The sequence below is a fragment of the Harpegnathos saltator genome, unplaced genomic scaffold, assembly GCF_003227715.2.
Source record: "Harpegnathos saltator strain DR-91 unplaced genomic scaffold, Hsal_v8.6 scaffold36, whole genome shotgun sequence".
Taxonomy (NCBI): Eukaryota; Metazoa; Arthropoda; class Insecta; order Hymenoptera; family Formicidae; genus Harpegnathos; species Harpegnathos saltator.
Window position 1 is genome coordinate 202,501 of NW_020230161.1, and position 21,231 is coordinate 223,731.

General features: G+C 53.7%; 1 protein-coding gene across 1 annotated transcript in view; it reads left to right on the plus strand.

Moving 5' to 3' along the window:
• Nucleotides 1-21,231, plus strand: part of LOC105187023 (protein pangolin, isoforms A/H/I/S) — a 76,575-nt gene that overhangs the window by 26,404 nt on the left and 28,940 nt on the right. The window contains exon 3 of the mRNA XM_025300359.1: nt 5,743-5,849. Within this exon, the coding sequence (XP_025156144.1) occupies nt 5,743-5,849 (107 nt within the window). The remainder of the gene's footprint in view (nt 1-5,742; nt 5,850-21,231) is intronic.

Here is a 21,231-nt window from a genome sequence, read left to right on the forward strand (position 1 = left end):
CTCGTCTCGATCAGCGGAACATGATTACGCATGCGGCCGACACCCTGCGCAAAAAAGCATCTCGTCGTCATCAAAGTCCACTTTCTTCCGCCGCGGAATTCATTCTTTTTCCATACCCCCCTCCGCGACGAGAGAAAAATCCCACAGATGTCGTTTCATCGGAGACACGTGGCCGGGCGCACTCGGTGCGCCGACGCGCGCGGCCGTGCTTCTCCTTGAGGCTCGCGGCAGCGGTCACGGTTTATCAGCTGACCGCCCGCATTAATTACGCTAATCGAATTACGCGAACAAGAGACACACCTTCGACAGGGGCAGGTCTCTCGTAGGTGCTCGCTCGGCGAGGAAAGCGGGGCGCGCGCGCGTATCAGGTGTCGGGATTTTCATTGTCGGGGCCGTCGCCGGCGCCGGCGCCGCCGCCGCCGCCGCCGCCGCCGCCGCCGTCGCCGTGTATCGGTGCCGAGAAATATCCGCGGCTCTGCGTTCTCCGCTCGTTAAACGCCGCGTCGGAGTCGCATTGCGAGGCCCCCGCGGGTATCTATAATTACCGCGTGGCCGGGTATTATTCTAACAAGACTGCGCGAGGTAAACAAACGGCCGCGGGAGAGGAGCGAAAAGGAACGAGAAAAAGGACGACGACAGATAGCAACGGAAAAGGCGCGGTAACGACGCCAAGAGGAGGGGAGGGGGAGAGGAGGGGGCTCAGCAGCACGAACTTGGAGTCGATGTAGCGCCGCTTGGAAGACCGGAGAGAGAGAGAGAGAGAGAGAGAGAGAGAGAGAGAGAGAGAGAGAGAGAGAACGCGCACCGAGCGAGCCGAGCGGGGGAGGAGACGCGCCGATCGTGATGGAAAGGACGGTCGAGGAGGGGGAGGCAGGGGCAGCGGCGGGGGGAAACGAGCTGGCAGTAAACTTTGGGCGCGAGGAGTGTGGCGCACATGTGCGGCGGCCCAGGATATGCACTCGGCGAATGGATGCGTGAGAGGGGAAGAGTGAGAGAGGAAGAGAGCAAGAGAGAGAGAGAGAGAGAGAGAGAGAGAAAGCTGAAGTACGGCTCCCCTCTTGCTCGCGCTTTTACGCGGTTCTGCTCCGCGGCCGCGGAATGCGATCCCGCGGCGCGGAGTGCTTCGATCTTCGGGAAACTCGCTCGCCGCGATGCGCCTCGTCGCGCGGGATTCGCATTTATTACCGTCTCCGTTACGCCGTCCGCGATGGTTTATTATCGCAATCGCGACGGCGTGTGGTTTATTTTGATATTCTTGTTCGCGATTTTACTGCGCTTTTCGCGCCATCTCTCTCTCTCTCTCTCTCTCTCTCTCTCTCTCTCTCTCTCTCTCTCTCTCTCTGGATAAGCTTGGCGCGCGAAATCCGCGCCGAGCGCTTCGCCGCGGGAAGCTCGATAAAACCAGCTCTCTCTCTCTCTCTCTCTCTCTCTCGCTCTCTCTAGCGGGCTTTTCATCGGGCGGGCTCGCGGGCGTTGATAAAACGAGGATCGCGGGACTCGGCTCGGCGGTATGCGCGCCGCGTTGCGTTATTTATAGAGTCGCGTAGCTGACAATTTAATCGTCCGCGCGCGTTCGTGTGAATCGCGCCGAAGCGACGCGTACGGCAGAAGCGTTCTCGCGTCTTAATAACTTGGCCGCCGAATGAGCGGCGGCGGCCGGCGCACGTCTCGTACACACCCGGGGAAAGGTCAATGGTCCTGCGTCGCGCGACGATCGGGAGATCGCGCGTAGGCCCGCCGCGAAGAATTAACTCTTTCATGGTCGGCTACTGCTGGCGCGACGGCGCTCGCTCGCGCCGATCGCCGACGAGGTACATTAATTGAATTCGCGCCACTCGCGTGGACCGTCCGTTTAAAATAGCGGTAATTCGAGAGTGTTTGAGCGGCCCACGCGATCGAAATACCCGGCGAAGGTACTCGATGTCGCGATCGCGCCGCGGAAAATTATCCTTCGCGGAAAGGACGCTTGCGAGAGATCAAAGATGATCCTGCCGGTCAGCTCGAATTGTCAGCTCCCGTATGGAAAATATTTTAGAATCTATTTGAGTTCTATCCCGATTTCCCAAAATATGTTTGGGTTCTAACTGGGAAATCTATACAGATTCTAGTTAGAAGTGTAATGTTTTAAAAATGCGATTCTAAATGGGAAACACAAACAAATTCTGTTTGGTCACTCCCAAAAATGTTTCTGGTTTTCATTTTACATTTTATGATAAGAATGAGATGTACAATACCTTAAATATTTACACTTTACATATATATGCATACACACATATACGTGTAAAATGTAAATATTTAAATACTTGAAGCAATATTTTGTGAGAAGTTTTTATAAAATAAATGAATATTTAAAACTATATATATTTTTTATTGTAAATATTAATTTATAATAATTATCTCTTATATATACAACAATAATGCATATACGTAACCGAATTAATAATATGATATATATATATATATCGTATATATATATTAATTCGATTTTTAAAATAACTCAAGTTGTTTGCAAGAGAAATAATTATGAAAAAATATTAATAGAAGGCTTTCAAGCTAAAAAAAATAAAGAATATATATAAATATCCGACAAACTCATCCAATTTACACATGTACGAATTAATCAAATTATCTTCAAACATAAAAATATATTCTATACATTGTACAAAACGAAAATGTATTATATTACGTCCGGATACGGAACAATTTAAGACAAAAAAAGACATTTGTATAAATAAAAAAGGTTGGAATTTAAAGGTAATTTTTCCCGATTCTAGATAGAGAACCCATTTTTGGGACAAGAATGGGATTTCTAATTGGTATCGTGATGGGATAAGCTATTTTGGGCCAAATTTGGATATTCTAGTTGGAATCTAAACTGTATCTGGGAGAATCCTAAGAAATTTCTATACGGGCTGAGGCGGAGCTGGTCTGGACGTGGTCGATTTCGTGTTGGATATCATCGATCGGGGATCGCCGAGGATGTGTGTGTGTGTGTGTGTGTGTGTCTGTGTGTATGTGTGTTTGCACACACGTGGTTTCGAAAGCTGACCGGCGAACGTCGCGCTGCGGGGCCGCTTTTCATGGTAACCATTTTCTTCGTCGAATTTTATCGTAGCGCAGTTCAGTTCAGTTTCACTCACTCGGGGCTCGACTCGTCCCGTGTAACTTGTCGGTACTTTTGCTCGCCGGTACTTTTGCGCGCCTGCATAGTTGTATAACGCAACGTTATAATACCCCGGCCAAACTCGCCGCGTTCTTCTCGTTTCGATCGTGAAACCGCGGCGGGCAGATTTCACGAGAATCCACGTCTTTCCCGCGCCTGTGCGTGAGAGTGGCTCTTATCCGCCGGGAATTTGCGTTCATCCGATCAAACGATCTCTGGCCGATAATTTCTCAGCTCCGTGCTACTCGACGCTCGTCATCCGCGGGGCGAGGAGAAGAGAGAGGACGCGCTCCTCGTCGCATCTGTCGAGTTGCGACGGTGACGTTTTTCGCGCATTCGCGCAGTCATGAGACGATCGACCGGACGACCGGACGACCTAACGACACTCCTCGACGATGAAACGCATCGCGGCGATCATTATCAGCCTCGAAACGGGCTTCATGAAACGGACGAGAGTTCTCGCGGCCGCGGCGATTCCGCGCGGGCGGAATCCGTCTCGATTGCGCGCGCGATCGCGAACGGCACGGCCGGTATCGCGAAGCGCGACAGAGAGAGAGAGAGAGAGAGAGAGAGAGAGAGAGAGAGAGAGAGAGAGAGAGAATCCTTTGCGCACGGATTCCTCCTGTTGCCTGTGGAACGCGCGACGATCCAGTTTGGCGGAAGGATAAGCGAGCTCGCGAGGCTCCTCCGTCCGCGCGTTTAAGGATTAGTCGCGCGCGCGCGCGCGCGCGGCGATGCAACGATTGGTATCAGCTAATAGTCCCGCGAGCAGGTTCTCTCTCTCACGCTCGGCCAGGATCTCGGCCGCTCCTGCCGTAGCCCACGCCAACGACTCGCTGAATCCCATTAAACTGGCGCGCGGACTGGTTTTAATGTCGACGCAATATTTATAAACAGGGACGCTCTCTCGGACGAAACGGTATCCGGTAGGCGGATCGGCGCGGTGCGCGTTATTAAGTCGATTAAAATGCGACTTTGCGCGCGAGCGCGTTCCGACTAACCGATAATTTTAATGGCCCTTCGGCCATTTTTACGCGCTCTCGGGCGCGCGCGCGCGCGTGTGAATTGGGTCGAGGTGGGACTAGATTCCGATAAATGCCGCGCGGTGTTGCGCTTTTCGGCAAACTGTTATGGAAAAAGGACGACGGAGCGGAGCAGGGGGGAGGGCGCGAGCGATTTGCACAGGGAAGCGTATAATTAAGGCCGGCGCTGCTGCACGAACCGCAAATCGTCGTCGTGCCGGCGTCGATTCTTTTTTCGGAACCACCTCCTTTACTTTCGACAATTCGCTCGCGCGTCGCGTGCAGACTGCCATTTAAAAGAATGTTTCTCCGACTGTGGTCCGTTTAACGTCCGGCTGACGTGCAACAATCCGCGATACGACTCACCGCGAGAGAGAGAGAGAGAGAGGGGGTGGAAGAGGGAGAGCGACAACAATATCGCGCGATATCACAAAATCCGCGAGAATTCGACCGGCTACACTGAGAGAAAAGTATATGGTACTATAAAAAAGCGGTACTATAAAAGAGAAAAGTATTTGGAACTATAATGATATAGTAACTAAATTATAGTCCGAAATATATTTATAGTAAGTATTACCATAATATCGGTAATAATTACGATATAGGCGTGGTATAACCAACCGTATAATATTTTTACTAAGAATTATAGTAAGTTAAACTAAAATTATTGTACGAATACAAATATAAAATGGTAGTTAAAGTAACTTTTTTATATAGTCAATATTACCAGAATATTTGCTAAATGATGACAGATGTGACTATATGAATATTAAATCTCACTATATTTGTGAATGAGAAATTACCATATATGTGGTAAAAGTAACTAAACAATTATTTAAGACAATCATTGACTATATATTTGTGTTTATTCTACTATATTTTGCAGGTTTCCACGAACTATAAGAATATGATTGACGCCAAAATGAACTATAAAATATAGTGAGATTATAGTTAATTCGACTATATTTTTCTATCAGTGTAATTTTGCCGCGCCGCTGCTCTTTTAATGACGATGGTCCGATATTCTCTTCATCTCAGCCAAGATTGACTCGGTTGACGACATTCGCTTAATCGTCCATACTTTATTTTATGTTTTATTTTATTTTTTGTACGTTAATGTCACGCAATCTGCGCGTTTCCTTCCAAAATGTCCAGAATCTTCCGCTCTCATTACCAGCAGTGCGTTTTCTTATTTTTCCGCCGAGATGCTCACGTCCTTCTCCCTTCTTCCTCGGTCGTTTGCTTCAACCCATGCTTGTTTCGATCTTTTATAATGTTGACTCGCTTACTCGCTATCTTCATGCGTTCCACCCAGCGTCTCGAACAGTTTCCGTGTGAACCAAAAATCTCGATGCGAAAATGCGAGCGTAGCGGTTCGACCGAGAGAGAGGGAGAGAGAGAGAGAGAGAGAGAGAGAGAGAGAGAGAGAGAGAGAGAGAGAGAGAGAGAGGGAGAGAGCGCTTCGACAAGAGCCGCGCGATAACGAGAGAAAAGTCTGGCGACGTGCTCGCAAGCCGGGCGAGATTTTAATAATCGTGCTCCCGTTTGTTTTTCAAGCAGGAAAGGTGGACCCGACGCCGCACACCTCCTCCTTCAACATGGGCTACCTCGTCTCGCCGTACCCGTACCCCAACGGTGCCGGAGGACCCATCCCCGTCTCTATGGTGAGTGGTCCGGTTATGCTTCTCTTGGTTTTATTCCCGTCAAATTTGGCATGCCTCAGACTTGCCACCGGCTGGCTCGCTCGCACTGGCCCGGCCGCGGCAGGTCCCTTTTGTTCTCCGCGACGACGACGACGACGACGACAACGACGAGGAGGACGAGGACGAGGACGCGACACACCGCGTCTTTTGTCCGGACTCCTCGACCCGGCTCTCTCGGCCGGGTCGTTGCGCGCCTCGCCGCGCAACGCTCATCGTCATCACGCTATTGATTTATGGTCTTCGCAAATTGGATTCGCGATTTATATTTGCAAACGCGCGCGCGTGCTCGCGCGATTAATCGCGTCGAGACGGCAGCGCTCGAGCTGACCGAGCGGAGCTCGCGCGCGGAACTCGGTTGGAGATGATCAGCCGCCGGAGATTCTCCTGCCAAAACAACGAGAGAGAGAGAGAGAGGGGGGAGAGAGAGAGAGAAGGAGGAAGAGACGCAGTTTGATACGTGCGCCAGCGGGTGGTCGCTCAGGCCGCGAAACGCGCGCGCGGCTATCGATTGGCGCGCGTGCGGCCGTGCGGCCGCGCGCGGATTCGGCTAATTCGGCTGCGGCGAAGCATGGCGTCGCTAAATAGTGGGCAAAATTGGGCCGATTCGGTGTTAAAGAGAGCGTGGCGCGCCCGCGGTCGCGATCTCTCGCGGGCGCGCGTCGCGCTTTGTGCGCGATTCCACGGCGCGTGAACCCATTAAGAGAGGAGAGAGAGAGAGAGAGAGAGAGAGAGAGAGAGAGAGAGAGAGAGAGAGAGAGAGAGAGAGAGAGAGAGAGAGAGAGAGAGAGAGAGAGAGCCCACGTCGATTCTTTACGGCCGATAAACTCCGCGCGCGAGCGCGTCGGCGATGGCAAACCGCGCGCGCGACGACGTTAATTCTTCATGACGCACGAAATGCGACGACGATTACCGCGCGCCGCGGAACGAACGCGCGGTCGGACGGACGGACGACGCGGCGAATGATAAATTATTGGGAATTATCGCGGTAATGTGCGTCGGCGCGTTGACCACTCAATTTCGCCGTTGTTTCATTTACCGTGGAATTTCGCGTTGTATCAATATATATCCGCCGGCGATTTATAACGGCCGTTAACGCGATAAAGCGCTGTTAAAGTTATTGCAATTGCGCGCGCGCTCGCGCGCGTCGTCCGTCGAAGGTCAATAATTAGAGAAACGACGGAATATCGCAATCGCCGCTTTTGCCGATAATATACGCCCCCTCTTTGGCGTGACTAATGTTTACGAGGCTCGAGATAATTGCGCGTTTCTTGAGACGCGCGCGCGCGCTCGCTCTGGCTACTCGGCGTTTCTTGTTTGCCGCGACTGGCTGGAGTCTCGTCTGTGAAATTACGCATATGTACATATATATATATATATATCTCTCTCTCTCGCTCTAAATATTGAATTTCATTTTCCGCTTTTCGCGCGCGGCGTCCGCCCCTCCCGCCTCCCATCCCTCCCCGCCCCGCTAGTTGCGGGCGGTTTCAATCGCCGCGAAAAAACACGGCGCGGAGGTGATTTTCGCGCGCGGCTCGCCCGTCTGCCGGCGAATTATCGTCATTATTGTTATACCGCGATTTCAATAATCGCGACTTTTCACCAGGCCGCCGCGCGCGCGCGCGCGCACACGAGACAGAGAGAGAGAGAGAGAGAGAGAGAAACGCGTCGCCCTTTTATTTCGTTATGCAAATTCGGGGCGTAGTGCGCTGATTAATAAATCCGGGCGAATCGCGGCTGACAGTCCGGCGGCGAGAATCGCGCGCGAAATCAGGTCGAGACGTGAGGTAAAAGGGTGCGTGACGTGGCCCAGGTTCTAGCGGGAGAGAGCCTATTAGGGCCTCTTCAACTCCTCGGAGTTGATGAACCACCGGCGATGGTCAGGGATGCTGCCGAGACACGCCGGTGATCCACCTCCTCCTCCTCCTCCTCCTCCTCCGTCTCTTTGCTCGCTGGATATATCCCGGTCTGGTTCTTTCTCTCTCTCTCTCTCCCTCCCTCTCTCCTTCTCTCCCTCCCTCTCTCTCTATCCCTCTCGATCATCATCTCCCTCTGTCTCTCCGGTCGCTCTCCGTGCCTCGTCTTGGATTTACCTACCTCGGGCACTCATCCTCTACCATGTCATTATGTCGTTATTTCCGACAACGAGCGTGTCTCGGCGAACTCTCTCCCTCCCTCCGCCTCTCTCTCTCTCTCTCTCTCTCTCTCTCTCTTTCTCTCTGTCTCTCGTGCGTTTATCTCCATCCCGACGGGAACGGGGCGCGAAGCGAGTCTCGCTCGAAATCTCACGGCAAACAGCACTCCCGAATCGTTAGTCGCGCCAAGTAGATCTCGGCACATCGCGTTATTCCGCCGTCGTCGCCGGAGGAGGAAAATCACGCGCCGCGCCGTTGTCACTCGCACGCGCGCGCAGAGCCGACGCGCGCACCTGAAGAGACAGACCGGTGCTAGCGCTTAGAATGATGGAGATGAACGATCATCGGGCTATGAGCGCGCGTCGCAATTGAAAAAGCCGGGCGGAGCGCGAGCGGCACTTCGCCGCGGAGGCGCGACATTCTCAGCGTGACTCGCGCGTTGGATCGCGCTGCGAAATTTCTTCCCAGCCGTGACAGAGAGAGAGAGAGAGAAAGAGAGAGAGAGAGAGCGAGAGGGAGTGTGCCGTGCATGACGAGGCGGCTCGCCAGCGAATATTGCCAATCTCGCTTGACCTCCTCGAAACGCGCGAGAAAAGCGCACGCGATAACTATTCCGCGTTCGTCCGCGGTCGTTCGTGTTACTTCGGACCCCCCTCCCCCCGCCTCTCCGCCCCCTCACGGCAATGCGCCGGCGATTACAAGCCCGTTAACGATTCGTCGCGTTCGCCGGCGGTCTCGGCTGCATTTCGCAGGAATTCCCTCGATCTCGGCCGCGTGCTTCCGCGGCTTCGGCGCGAATCGACCGTTTCGCGGGCTCACTGCTAAGTAGCGCTAAGGACGACGACGTGCTTTCTTTCTTTCTTCCCTTCCCTTCCCTTCCCCCCTTCTCGTTGCGAGAAACCGATTTGCTAAACGCTCCGCGTCGCCGGCACTTTGCGGAATACCAAGAGCGCGGCCTGCGAGAGCCGCGGGACAACGCCTTTCGCGCCTGTCGCTCGTTGGAGGATGTACAATCAGATGGCTCTTCGAAAGCGCGAGCGATAAGCGGCCGATTCGCCGAGGAGGGAATCGTTAATCGCGCTCGTGTCGTCTGGAGGTACGTTCGTTCTCCAGCCTTGTCAGCCGCTGCTTGTCGGGAGCAGAGAACTCGCTGCGGAAGCTGGTAGCGAAAGCGAGCAGCGGAGCTGTTTCCTTTTTTTTTTTTTAAACGAGCCGGAGCGAGCCGAATTTCATGCGCATCGCCGCGAGCAGGAGTTTCGCGCAATGCAACAAATGCTTTTCCATCTCTTGTACACCCGAGTCGCCATCATCGCGGCGACGTCATCGGCTCTCTCTCTCTCTCTCTCTCTCTCTCTCTCGGACACTCGAACCGCGTTACAAGCTGGACGGCGGCCGTTACCGTGACAAAGGAACGATGGCTGGAATTCGCGCGACCGTCGAAAAACGCCGTAGAAAGAGCCGGTCGACTCGATCGACGGGGGATGGGGCGGGGGAGGGGGAGCCGCGCGAAAGGAAGGAAAAAATAAATACGTACGAGTCCGTACGTGCTCGCGAGCGAGCGAGCAGGGAACGCGCCCGCGGGCGCGCGAGCGTCGATGTCGCACCAATTAAAAAGAACTCGATTCGACGAGCTTGCCGAAAAATAACGGGCGCATCGCCAGAGGAGAGACAGAGATAGAAATATATATATATATATATATATATATATATATATATATATATATATATAGAGAGAGAGAGAGAGAGAGAGAGAGAGAGAGAGAGAGAGAGAGAGAGAGAGAGAATGCGAGGGGAGAAGAGAAAAGGGACGAGACGAGCTCGCGGAAAGGACGGGAAACGGAAGGAGGCGAGCGGAGGACGCGCCGAAAAGAGAGAGAGAGGGGGAGGGTAGAGGGAGAGAGAAAGAGAGAGAGAGAGAGAGGAAGACTGGAGGTCGCGACTGGATGTGTGCACGTGAAATCCAAAACCCTTGTATTAAAACTTGCGGCTCACTCTCTTTATCTCTCTCTCTCTCTCTCTCTCTCTCTCTCATACTCTCTTTTCCTATCTCTCTCTCTTTCGACGGCCGCGCGCGACACGTTTAATTCAAAACAATATAATAGACGCGCGGCGACGCGGCCCAACTTGGTCCTGGCCTCTCTCTCTCTCTCTCTCTCTCTCTTTCACGCGTGTCCTTTCCTCGGCCTATTATGCCACTTATCGCGAAGCAGCCGCCAGCCAGTGTGGGAATTATTTGCGCGTACACGTTCTTAATTAATATTTCTTCCTCGTTCGTTCTTTTTTGCCTCTGTCCTTCCCCCTCCCCTGCCGCGCAAAGTCGCCCGCGCAATGTTTGCCACTTGTCTCTTGCCGGGAGCTCGTCGCGGGATAATAAAATTTTCTTCGCCCTTTCATCGTCCACCTGTGTGACGACGCTTTCTCTCCCCTCCCCTTCGTTTCTCCTCGCTCTTGCCCGCCGTGTGACTACGAGAGAGAGAGAGAGAGAGAGAGAGAGAGAGAGAGAGAGAGAGAGAGAGATTCAGGTGTCGACGGGACAAGGAGGGGAGGAGGGATTATGCTTATGATCCATGCGCTCTATTCGAGATATTCCGACGTACTCCCCTGGGACTTTCCAGAGACTCGCGGCGATGATGACGATGACGACGACGGTGACGGTGACGGTGGTGACGACGGTTTTGTCCCAGGAATGCCCTTTGTCTGTCCGCTCCGGCGGAAGAACCACGGTATTGTTCTCATTGTAGAGATACCGGCGGGCGAGCGTCCTACGACGAGAGAGGAGGTGGAGAGAAAGAGAGAGAGAGAGCGAGAGAGATCGACGAGAAAGGGGCGGAGGGAGGGGGTCGTAAGGGGGATGCGTGACGCCGGTCAAAGATGCTCGCGTGATACATACCTATTTTGCGTTTGATTCCCGTGGTCGTGCCACGTCGACGTCGTCGTCCTCGACGTCGTCGACGTGGCCGCTAATTGTTTGCCAATCAAGTACCGTCGTGCAGCACTCGTGGGAAGAGAGTCGCCGCTTTTCCCTCCCCATATCAGGTAGCTCGTTCCGGAGACCGGAGATACGCAAAGAGGGAGCGAACGGCAGCAGGAGGTGAAGGGGGTGGCGAGGGAGGGAGGGAGGGGAGCGGAGGGACGAGAAAAGAGAGTGTCGCGCGTCGCGTCGCGCCGTATCGCACGAGATCGCGTCCGATCGGCGATTTTACGGCGCGTCGCGCGCCATTGCGCCGCGCGGCGAGACGGAGATTGATGAGAGACGCCGTGAATTCGTAGTCTTCTTCTGCGGATCTCGGAATGAATGTACCCCGGGCGGACGTCCAACGTGTTTCTTACGGTCCTTCTTAGTCGCGCTCGTGGAGAATGGCCGAGTGTGATTAATTATTCCTTCGTCTCGTGACGGAAGACGAGAGAAGGCGAGCGAGCGAGAGAGAGAGAGAGAGAGAGAGAGAGAGAGAGAGAGAGAGAGAGAGAGAGAGAGAGAGAGAGGGGCGGCGGGCGAGCCTCTCTTTCTTCGCGACGGCACTTTTATTCCGGAATTCTCGGAATTCACGCGCGATCCTCGCGGAGGACTCGCGGATATACCGCGACGTAAGAAGCTCAAGCGTATCGGAATCTAGTCGCTCATGCGAGCGTCGACGGCGCGAGCGCACCCGTGTCGGTGACGCGTCTTTGTGCCCCTTCTTATTCTCGGAGCCCTCGCCGCCCCCCCCTCTCCCGTTTCTCCTACGGCCACGGTGTGGAGAGCCGAGCGAGGGATTGTCCTTTTTTCAGGATAATACCATATAGGCTGTTAATGCCGCGATGGCTGCGCGATACACGCGCGCGCGCGCGCTCGGGACTCCATTACGCCAGGCCACTTGAGCTTGTCCCGAGAACCCTACTAATTGTTTTCCTGCCCCCTCGTGGCGCTCAACGTGGGAAAAACTACGAGCGGATTCGCGGATCCGAGATCAGGCGCGAGATCGTTCCGCCTAAATCGCCACGCGCGTACCCGGCAGAGAAAACGCGAGTCGGGAGAGAGAAAGAGATCGGCCGCGATAAGAACTGGCGGCGAAGGGGAGCGGAGCGTACGGGAGGGGGGAGGGGGGAGCGGAAATTTCGCGCTAAGAATGAGCTCGTCGGCGCGAACAGCTTGAGCGCCGTGCTGCTGCCGCTTTATCGATTACGACCATGAGCGCGCGCGCGCGAGTACACGTGTCTGTACGTGTCGGAAACAATTAATTACGGGCGTAATAACAGCGCGGCGCGAAAGAATGCGGGGCCGAGTTCGTTTCCATTGGCGCTTCTAAAATAACACGCAAAGTGCGCGCGCGCCTCTGTGTGCGCGAACAGCTCGTTTAATCTAATGAGTTCCGGCCTAATGAAAATACAAACCATTTGTTGGCGAAATTGCGCGCCGCGCCGCGCCGCTCCGCAATTCGATTGCGGCGCTCCGATGCGCCGTTACATTCCGGCCTATCCTCGAATTTGCGCGCGATCCGCGCGAATTTCATCGTCGGACGACGTCGGAGGAGCGTCCGCGCGGCGAAAGGAGGAGGTCGAGCGAGAGAGACCTCCTCCTTGCCGCGCGGCCTAAGCGCGACGGTGATTTTTAGAGACCGGCCGTCGTTCGATTTCCAAAAGTTTCAACGGAGAAAAATCCGGTTCGGTTGAGTAAACCAGTTTCTTGGTATGTAAATATGCACGTATTGAGAAATTCCGGCTGAAAACGGCCTGTCGAATCCTGTCGAGAGTCCTGCCGGCCGGAAATCTTCTTCATCATCTCGACCGCATTCCGACTGCTCGAATCGGAATTTTCGCACTCGGCGTCGGAAAATCGACTCGTCCGAGCAACATTTTTCTCCGCGTACGAGGCTTGCTCGCGTCTCTGCGCGCGGTCTGACCTCTTAATATATTAGAATATATCAGAGTAATTCAGAGCGCTGATTAATAACATCGATAAACAAACGCCGGCTAAGAGCTCGGCGACATCGACATCCCTACCAGGGATGCAACGATAATATCGATACATCGAGAGACAAATATTGAATATTTATCGATATTTTTTCATCTCCGATAAAATCGATGTATCGATATGAATTTTATTGATATTTCCTTTTTTCTCGTTTTCGTTCTTTTTTTTTTTTTTTTTTTTTTTTCCTCCAGTTACAGAGAGCTCTGGGAGCCGATTACGGTTTTACGACCGAGATGAAAATTACAAAAACGAGTGAATTCACTAGGATTATATAATTGGTCGATGTCTAATAAATTCGCTCACTTTTATCATTTTCACCTCGACCGTTGAACCGTAATAGATCTCCTGCTCCATGTATGCCGTGATCTCCGGCAAACGACTGCGGTTTATTAATATATTTTCTAATAAGAATATGACAATAAATTATATGAAGATAAAAATTTTTAAAAGATTTTTTCAAATGTTTCGTGTATACTCTTTATATGCACACGCCTATGTGTATACATTTTTTTACATGGATATCGATACAAATATCGATAGTTTTCAAAATTATCGATATTATCGTTATTGACGGTTCTAAATGACGATAATATCGTTATCGATATTTTGAGAAATCGTTGCATCCCTACAGCGTCCCGACAGCGAATTTCAGAATTCTCGAAATCGGACGGCGCGCGGCTGCCGTCCGATTTCGACACATAATTACCGCCTCGATCGTCGGGCTCGTCGAGGTTTCTCGGCCGCGAGCGAGCCGACCGTCGTCGCCGTCGCCGTCAGGTTCGTTTGTGCCTGGATACATCCTTTCTCTCATTATGCGCCAATTGCAGCGACACGCGCGACAACGAGATTGCCCACGCGTCGAAATTTATGTCCTCCTCGCGCGACGGCGAGTAGCGCGCGTCTCGTCTCGTCTCGTCTCGTCTCGTCTCCGGATAGGCCGGCGGGTTTTGACATAATCGCCGGCCGGAGGAGAGACCTGGTTTCAGGAATCTCGCGACGATTACGGCGACGACATTACGCGAATCAGCCACGTGGCCCGACGATGCTCCGTCTCGCGCAGCGCGGTCGTCCGTCTAAACTGGAACGACTACGCCCGTCTCGCGCGCCACTTTGTCCTTCGGCCGATCCTCCTTCGCGCGAGGAGGTCCTTCCTTTCATCGCGGCGTACCCCGCCTTTAACGCGTCCGTGTGCTATGCGCGCGGTGAAACTTTCCTTGAGATCTGCTCCGTGAAATGTCATCTCTCCTCCTCCTACTCCTACTCCTACTCCTCCTCCTCTTCCTCCTCCTCCTCCTCCTCCTCCTCTCTCCTGCACTTTCCATCGAATCGTTAACGGAACAATGCGCGAGCGCTTAGTTGCTAGTTGTTGTTTATTTCGTATTGAGCTGCTATTAAAGTCGGTTCACACGGACGGAAGGGTAATACAATAACCGTTGTTCCCCGGAACACCGCCTCGTCTTTTTCCCCGAGAGAGCAAGAGAGAGAGAGATTCTTAAACGAGCACAGATTCCGGGATCCGATTAGAGTCGAGCCACTAGCCGTTTATAGTTAACACCTGAGACCCCCGTAGAGCTCCATGGGGACTGCTCGCGTACAAGTCTAGGAAAAGGATCCTTCTCTTTTTCTCTCCTTCTCTCTCGAGGTTACCCTCCGAGATGACGCGGCGGTTCCTGCGGGACAAATGAGCCAGAATAAATAGCGGGGTGGACCGTGAACGGCCGAAGAATGCCCAGAACTAACCACCCTGAAAACGGAAAAGCGGGAATGTTTGCGATCGCCGGGCCGGGGCGGCGTGGGGGGGGGGGGTGACTGTTCAAAGAGGAGACTCGCAGCGTGGAGAGTCTCGGTGACTTCTCCCTCTCTCTTTCTCTCTCTTTCTCTTCCTTCATAGCGAAGGTTGCTCGTCTTCACAAACAGATCATTGTAGGCTTCTGGTCGAGCGAGCTCTGTGAAATATGCCGGAAATAATGCACCTTTTCTCGACGATGCCCGAGACGAAAGGTCCGTGTGATCTCGCTGAGTGTGCGACACCCCCGTGTCGGGGGAAATTTGCTCCTAATTTATCCCGCGCGGCATTAACCCCGGAAAATTTCGTCAGACCCGACGGCCCGATTGAACGGGGGGAATCTCCGGCTGTGTGACATTGATGACACCGTCCTGCCGTTTCCTTCGCAGGTCTTCAGGACGACTCACTTTTCAGAATCGTCTAGTCCAGTGTCGCACGGCACGTTTCACCCCCCCCCACCCCTCCGTGAGAAATTTTCTCAATTGCAATCAACAGGCAACGCGCTTGTAATTTGTTTGTATTGTCGTTTCATCGGCGTTAGAAAATTACTTGGAACTCGGGGAGGGGCGAGGAGGGCTGTCGAAGACACAGAGTTTTCTTTTCACTTGGACTCGGGCGCAGGGCGCGCGCGCGCCGGCCCTGGCAACTTGGTGTCGCCTCTCGCAGGTCGGAATGTCCGAAAGCGCGGTTTGTTATGATCCGGTTGTCACCGAATGGCTGTACGCGTCATTGATCGACGGCGGCGGTCGACGACGGGCGATGACGTAGTCGTTTTTGCCCATTGTTTCGGTATTTTCGCGGACTGTACGTTTGAACGCGACCGCGTCATTACGCCTCGAGTCGACGAGCGGAGCGCACACGGGCGCGTGCGCGCGCGCGCGCAGTTTCTGTGTGTGTGTGTGTGTGTGTATGTGTGCGTCGCTTCTCGTTCTCGCGCGTCGGCTGATTAAAATATTTCGTCGGCTTTTGAAATATTTAATTGGACTCTCGAGTCGGCATCGCGAGTTAGTTAATACGTGCTTCTTCGAGTCGCGCGCGAGTGTCGGTGTGAATGTCAGAAGAAGAGAGAGAGAGAGAGAGAGAACTGGAGAGCCGAGACGGCAACAGGATGTCAGCCTGGAAGCCAGGACGCCGAGACACAGTCAGCGATCACAGTACATTCCCAGGTGTGTCCGCTTATTTATTACGCGGAATGTTTTCGACGAATCGGCCGATGAAGCGAAGAGATAGCCGAGTCGAAGTATAAAGTCTGCCTCAAGGCCGGCATTTACGCCGCGTTATTGTCTGATAAAGGACCGTAACTTTATGAATTCTCGCTCAATCGTAATCGTTTCAATCCGCGATACTCACTTCGGAGCAGAGGTGTATCTGTCCAAACAACTCGGCGGGCACGAGTACGCGATTGTAATTAAGCCCTCGATCGGAAGTTCGACGTAATTCACAACTCACTGGTAAATACCAGTCTTGGAGTACAGTGAAAATCTCGCGAGTGTTGATTTTTACGTCCAATGATGCTCGTTATGTCGCGAGGAGCGATTTTGTTTACACTCGCCGACACTTTTGATCCCTCTGTTTAGCCTCGTTAACGTACGAACGTTTAATCTCTGTTGATAAACGGCATTATCGGACGCACAACTGTCAACTTTTGTTCTTTATAGCTTCTTAGCAGCTCTCTTTTAAGAGCTGCGCAAGTCCTGTCAAAGTGAGAAGAAAGGAGAAATGTGTTATTTTTTTTTCCTCTCCCACCCTTAACTTTCGTTAGATTATTTGATACTTGTTTATCCCGCACATGCTCCATTTGCAATTCCACAAGTTTCGTGCAATCAGTAATGCACTGCGAAATAATGAAACAAAAACGTAGAATCAATTACTGCGATATAACAAGCTACCGCATGTTGTACATCGCGTTTTGTTTACGTAAAGTGATACATCATTATAAATAAATTACGGGCCGAAATGAAGAACAAAGAGACGAGACGCGGGGGAGGGAGGGGGGCGAGTTTGCGAGATAATCAAATATCAAGTAATTCTTAAACGAGTGCCTGTTGCGAGCTCGCACGTGAGGAAAAGTAAGTAACTATTTGCGGCACCGACAGGTGGGACGATAACTTGCATATTTTTGTTACATTCCGAGATTCTCCGTCGACCCCTCAAGGTCAACGGTACTTGCGAGATTAATGTAGAACCGGAATTTCGACTCGGGTGAGGAGGAAGAGTATCATCGACAGTCGCGACAGTGCGAGTAAAAAAAAACAAAAACAAAGGAGGGGGGGGCGTACTGCCGTGTTGATGATAAGCCGCGTACTGGCCCTCCGAAATTCGGAGAAAAGCGGACATTTCCGACGTAATAAAGCTCGCGTCTAATGACGAGGCACTTCCAAAAGGGACAAATGAGCGCGAAAATAAATGCCGGCGAGGATCATAAATAACGCGGCGAGTGGAGGACGCTCTCTCGCAATCTTGGTGGAGGGACACGAGCTGCAGCTCGGTTATTGGGTGAATAATTAATTTATTGGCCGCTCGTGCTATCTACTTAGGTAGGATTTCACGAGCTCCTCCCACCCTCCCCTCCCCCTCAGGCTCCCGGGATATTATAAAACTCGTTCCACTAGTTTACCCCCGTCGCTCATTTACATTTAATTGGGGAATCAATCCGGGGCCGGGGTATCGTTACAGAATATTTATAAGCTCTTTGTGCATGTAATGCGCGCGAGTTTTAATTTCGTCGTCGCGACGCGGCGCGGCGCGGCGCGACGCGCGGCGGCGCCGCCGCCGAGCGACCGCTGCAATTTTTCTCGGCGACTCCTTCGTCAATCTGCTCGTTTTTAATCTGTTTCCGGACGGAGCGGGACGACACCGGCCTTGCGCCTCCAACTACGCGATTAATAATTCCATGTGTGTATATTAAAAAATATATATATATATATGTATGTATATATATGGGGTGGCAAATTAATAGCGAACACCTATCGAACAGCGCGCTACCGGCGCGATACGTCGTAGCTCGTCGGCCCGGCGCGCATACATACTAATTTATTACAAACCCACTCCGGCCCATTACGGACTTCAAAGCGACGCGGACGCGCCATCATTGTTTTCTAGCGTTATAAACGCGCCTCGCATGCGTACCTGCGCGGCGCGCGCGCGTATGTATGTGTGCGCTCGCGCGACAGAGGATACGAGGATGCGAAAACCGTTGAAAGCCGCACGCGTCAAACTAGAACGGATTATAATGCCATGAATTAATGGCGAGGTATATCTATGTTAATATACCGCGTTTATATCGTTATACCGCGAGCCGTATATATCGAGCGGCGCGCGCGCGCACCGATTCACCCGTTCGATTCCGCCCGGCTCTTTTATTTCGAAATCCACTCTCATAGAGTGTGAGAGAGAATGAGAGATCCCGCTCTCTCGCGTTGGACAAATAAGATCCTCGGATTCTCTATAAACGCGCGCGCTGAAATTACGGGACTTTTTCTCCCTTTTTCTCCGCGCGCGCGCGTCTCTTTTCCTCCCTTTCTCACGGAGATCCCTCGAACGGGAGAGAGAAGGACAAAGAGAGACCGCGTGGGTCGCCCGTTACTGCATCGGAGAAGGGAATCCCGTGATGCCTCCTGGTCTTAGAAACTGGGACAATGTCGACCATAATTCTAGTTTCACCGTGACGCGGGGAATGCGCTTTTATAATGTGCGCGCGCGCGCGCGCTCGCGCTCGCGCTCGCGCCGGCTACCGCCGCTCGGCGCCTGCCGCGCCGGGATGCGTATATTTATTAATCGATCGGCCGAGCCATCGACAGGCGCGATCACTACCGTTACGACACATTATAGGCGGTGGGATCAAGTGGGTCACGTTTGCTCGTTCGTTCGTTCATTCCTTCGTGCAGCCTCCGCGCGCGATAACCACTTAGCCGCGGCTCCGCGCCGAGAAAGAGAGAGAGAGAGTACCGACCGTTACTCCTCTTCCTTTCCTTCAACGCTCCTGACACTCGTCTGACAAATCCGAATGGTCTCCCGGTAGACGTATCCGCGCCGGGCGAGAATACATTACGGGGATTAGGAGAATTATTATGTAAATCTCGCCGCCCACGGATAATAGAATAATCATCATCATTTCCTAACGAAGCTTTAAATCACGGCGCGCGGCGCAAGGAGCAGGCAGAGCGACGTCGTCTCCTGTGTATCGCGTGCCGCGCGATCAAACGTCATACGTTACACGCGGCGAGGCTCGACTAGCGAGCGCGTAACCGCCGCGCGATAAGAGGAACGCGCGCGCGCGCGCGCGCGCGCGCTCGTGTTTTGCCGGGAGATTCAATCTACTCGCATCGGCCTCGCTTGAGAAAATCGAGCCCGAGCGAAGGCAAACCCGTTTTGCAGAAGTCGGCAGCGGCCGCGTGCGCGCGCGCCGACTTCCCCGCGGTGTGCCGTTCGTGATTTAATGGCAATAACGAAGCGTGAACCGCGAGCGAATCGAGCCGCAGACATCTTCGCTCCGTCGAACTCGTTCGATCCTGACGATTCCGTCGCGTGCGCGCGCGCGCGCGCGCGCGCGAAGGCGCGAAATGCGGCCCCACGGCCGCGTGTTTTCTCCCGGCTCGACTGGCTCCGATCGAAAATACGAAAAACGCGCGCGCGCGCGCGCGCGAGCCGAGCCGAGCCTCCCTCGCCCTTTCTCCTTCTTCCCTCGTACTTCGCGGGCGCGCGGCCGGCTATTTTGAGCGACGCGGCACAGGAAGTTTATAGCGCGCGCTTTCGGGCCTCTCGCCTGCCTCCGCGGAGGCAGGCGGAGGCAGAGCGGAGAGGCGCTTCCCACTTCTCTGTCTCGCTTCCTCCCTGCCGCCTCTCGGCGAGACGCGCGAGGCTTCTCTAAATAGAAGACGCGTCTCGATCGCGATCAGCGGCGCAGCCCTGATTCACTCGCCTCGTCCTCTGGGCCTCGCTGCTGAGAGATACGCGGCGACTGTCGGGCAAACGACGCTTCCCGTTCGCCGTATTTCCGGCCCGAGCCGCTCGTCGACGAATGTCTCGTCTCGTTCCGACGAGCGTTGACCGTTTGTGCACCGCCGGGCGAGAAGATGGCCTGCCTGCGCTCCGTGACGTTCGCAAAGTCGAGAAGGGCACAACAATGTCTCTCCTCCGTTGAAGGATCCGTCACGATTCGCCTGGGACTCGTGGAAGTGGGAGACCTGAAGGAGCAGGGGGGAGAGAGAGAGAGAGAGAGAGAGATAACCACCTCGGGCTGGTTGGGCCCGAGGGGAGAGGGAGCAATCGCGGTCAGTTTCCAGAAATCGTAAAGCGCGATTTTTACAGGGGTTGGTCGTGAAAAACCGCGCGTGCGCAGAGCGACCGGGGCGAAGGAGGAGGGAGAGGGCTCGGGTTTTACGCGGGTGCTTTGGCATTTTGCCTCCTTTAAATTGCAGTCCGGAGATCGTCGATACTCCGGACACAAAACAAGCGCTCGCTCGCTCGCTCGCTCGCTCGCTCGCTTTTTCATTCGAGCACCGGGGGAGAGCAAGGGAGGACGGGAGGGTGAGAGAGTAGGAGAGGAAAAAAGAAAACGGGAGGCCCAGCGCGCAACGACGGAAACGCACAACTCTCTCCGGCGGTAAGATGGCAAGGGAGGAGGAGGAGTAGGAGGAGGAAGAGGGAAGGGGGTTGTTGCCTGTGAATTCCCCCATCGCCTTTCTCCCTCTTCGCGTCTTCTTGCCGCGCCGTCGTTCTTTCTCTCCCCCGTGGCCATTTTGCGATGGAAACGGCCCTCGACCAGCCTCGGTTATTACAGCGCGAACTCCCGACAGCCCGTTTCGAGTGCGCGCGCGCGCGCGCAGGAGCGATTTAACGGAGGGCGCGGAGGCAGAGAGGAGGCCGGGTCTTAATTCTAAAGTCCGACAAAGCTCAGGCGGGGTGGAATTGGCGTTGCGCGACACACGACGGCCGCAGGGGTGAATCGCCACGCGCGAATCAGACTCGGCAATTTCGCAACAGTCGCGTCCTCCCGATGGCTAATTAATTTGGGAAATCGAAGGCTGCGCCTCGATTTTTCGCCACATGTGTATGTATGTGTGTGTGTGTGTGTGTGTGTGTGTGTGAGGAAGAAGAAGAGATGCTGAAGTCTCGCTCGATCGCGAGATAAAACTGCAGACGTAATCTCAAGTTTCGACTCGAGTGAGGAAGAGAGAGGGAGAGAGAGGGGGGGGGAGGGAAGGAGGGAGAGAGAGAGAGAGAGACTGTCAGACTTGGTGGACGCAGCAGCGATATCGGAATCATCCTGTCCGGTCGCTCGTGTCCGATGGCTCGCATGATCGATCGCGGCTTGCGAAGGCAGGGAAATTGCCGGAGAAGCGGGCGCGCCTCTCTCGTCGAACGTAATTTCGGCCTCGGATCGGATTCTCTACTCGCGCGCGCGGGCGGCGAGTAAATGGAAATGACGTGTTCATTATATCTCGTGCGCGCGCGGCGCACGAGAGGCCGTCT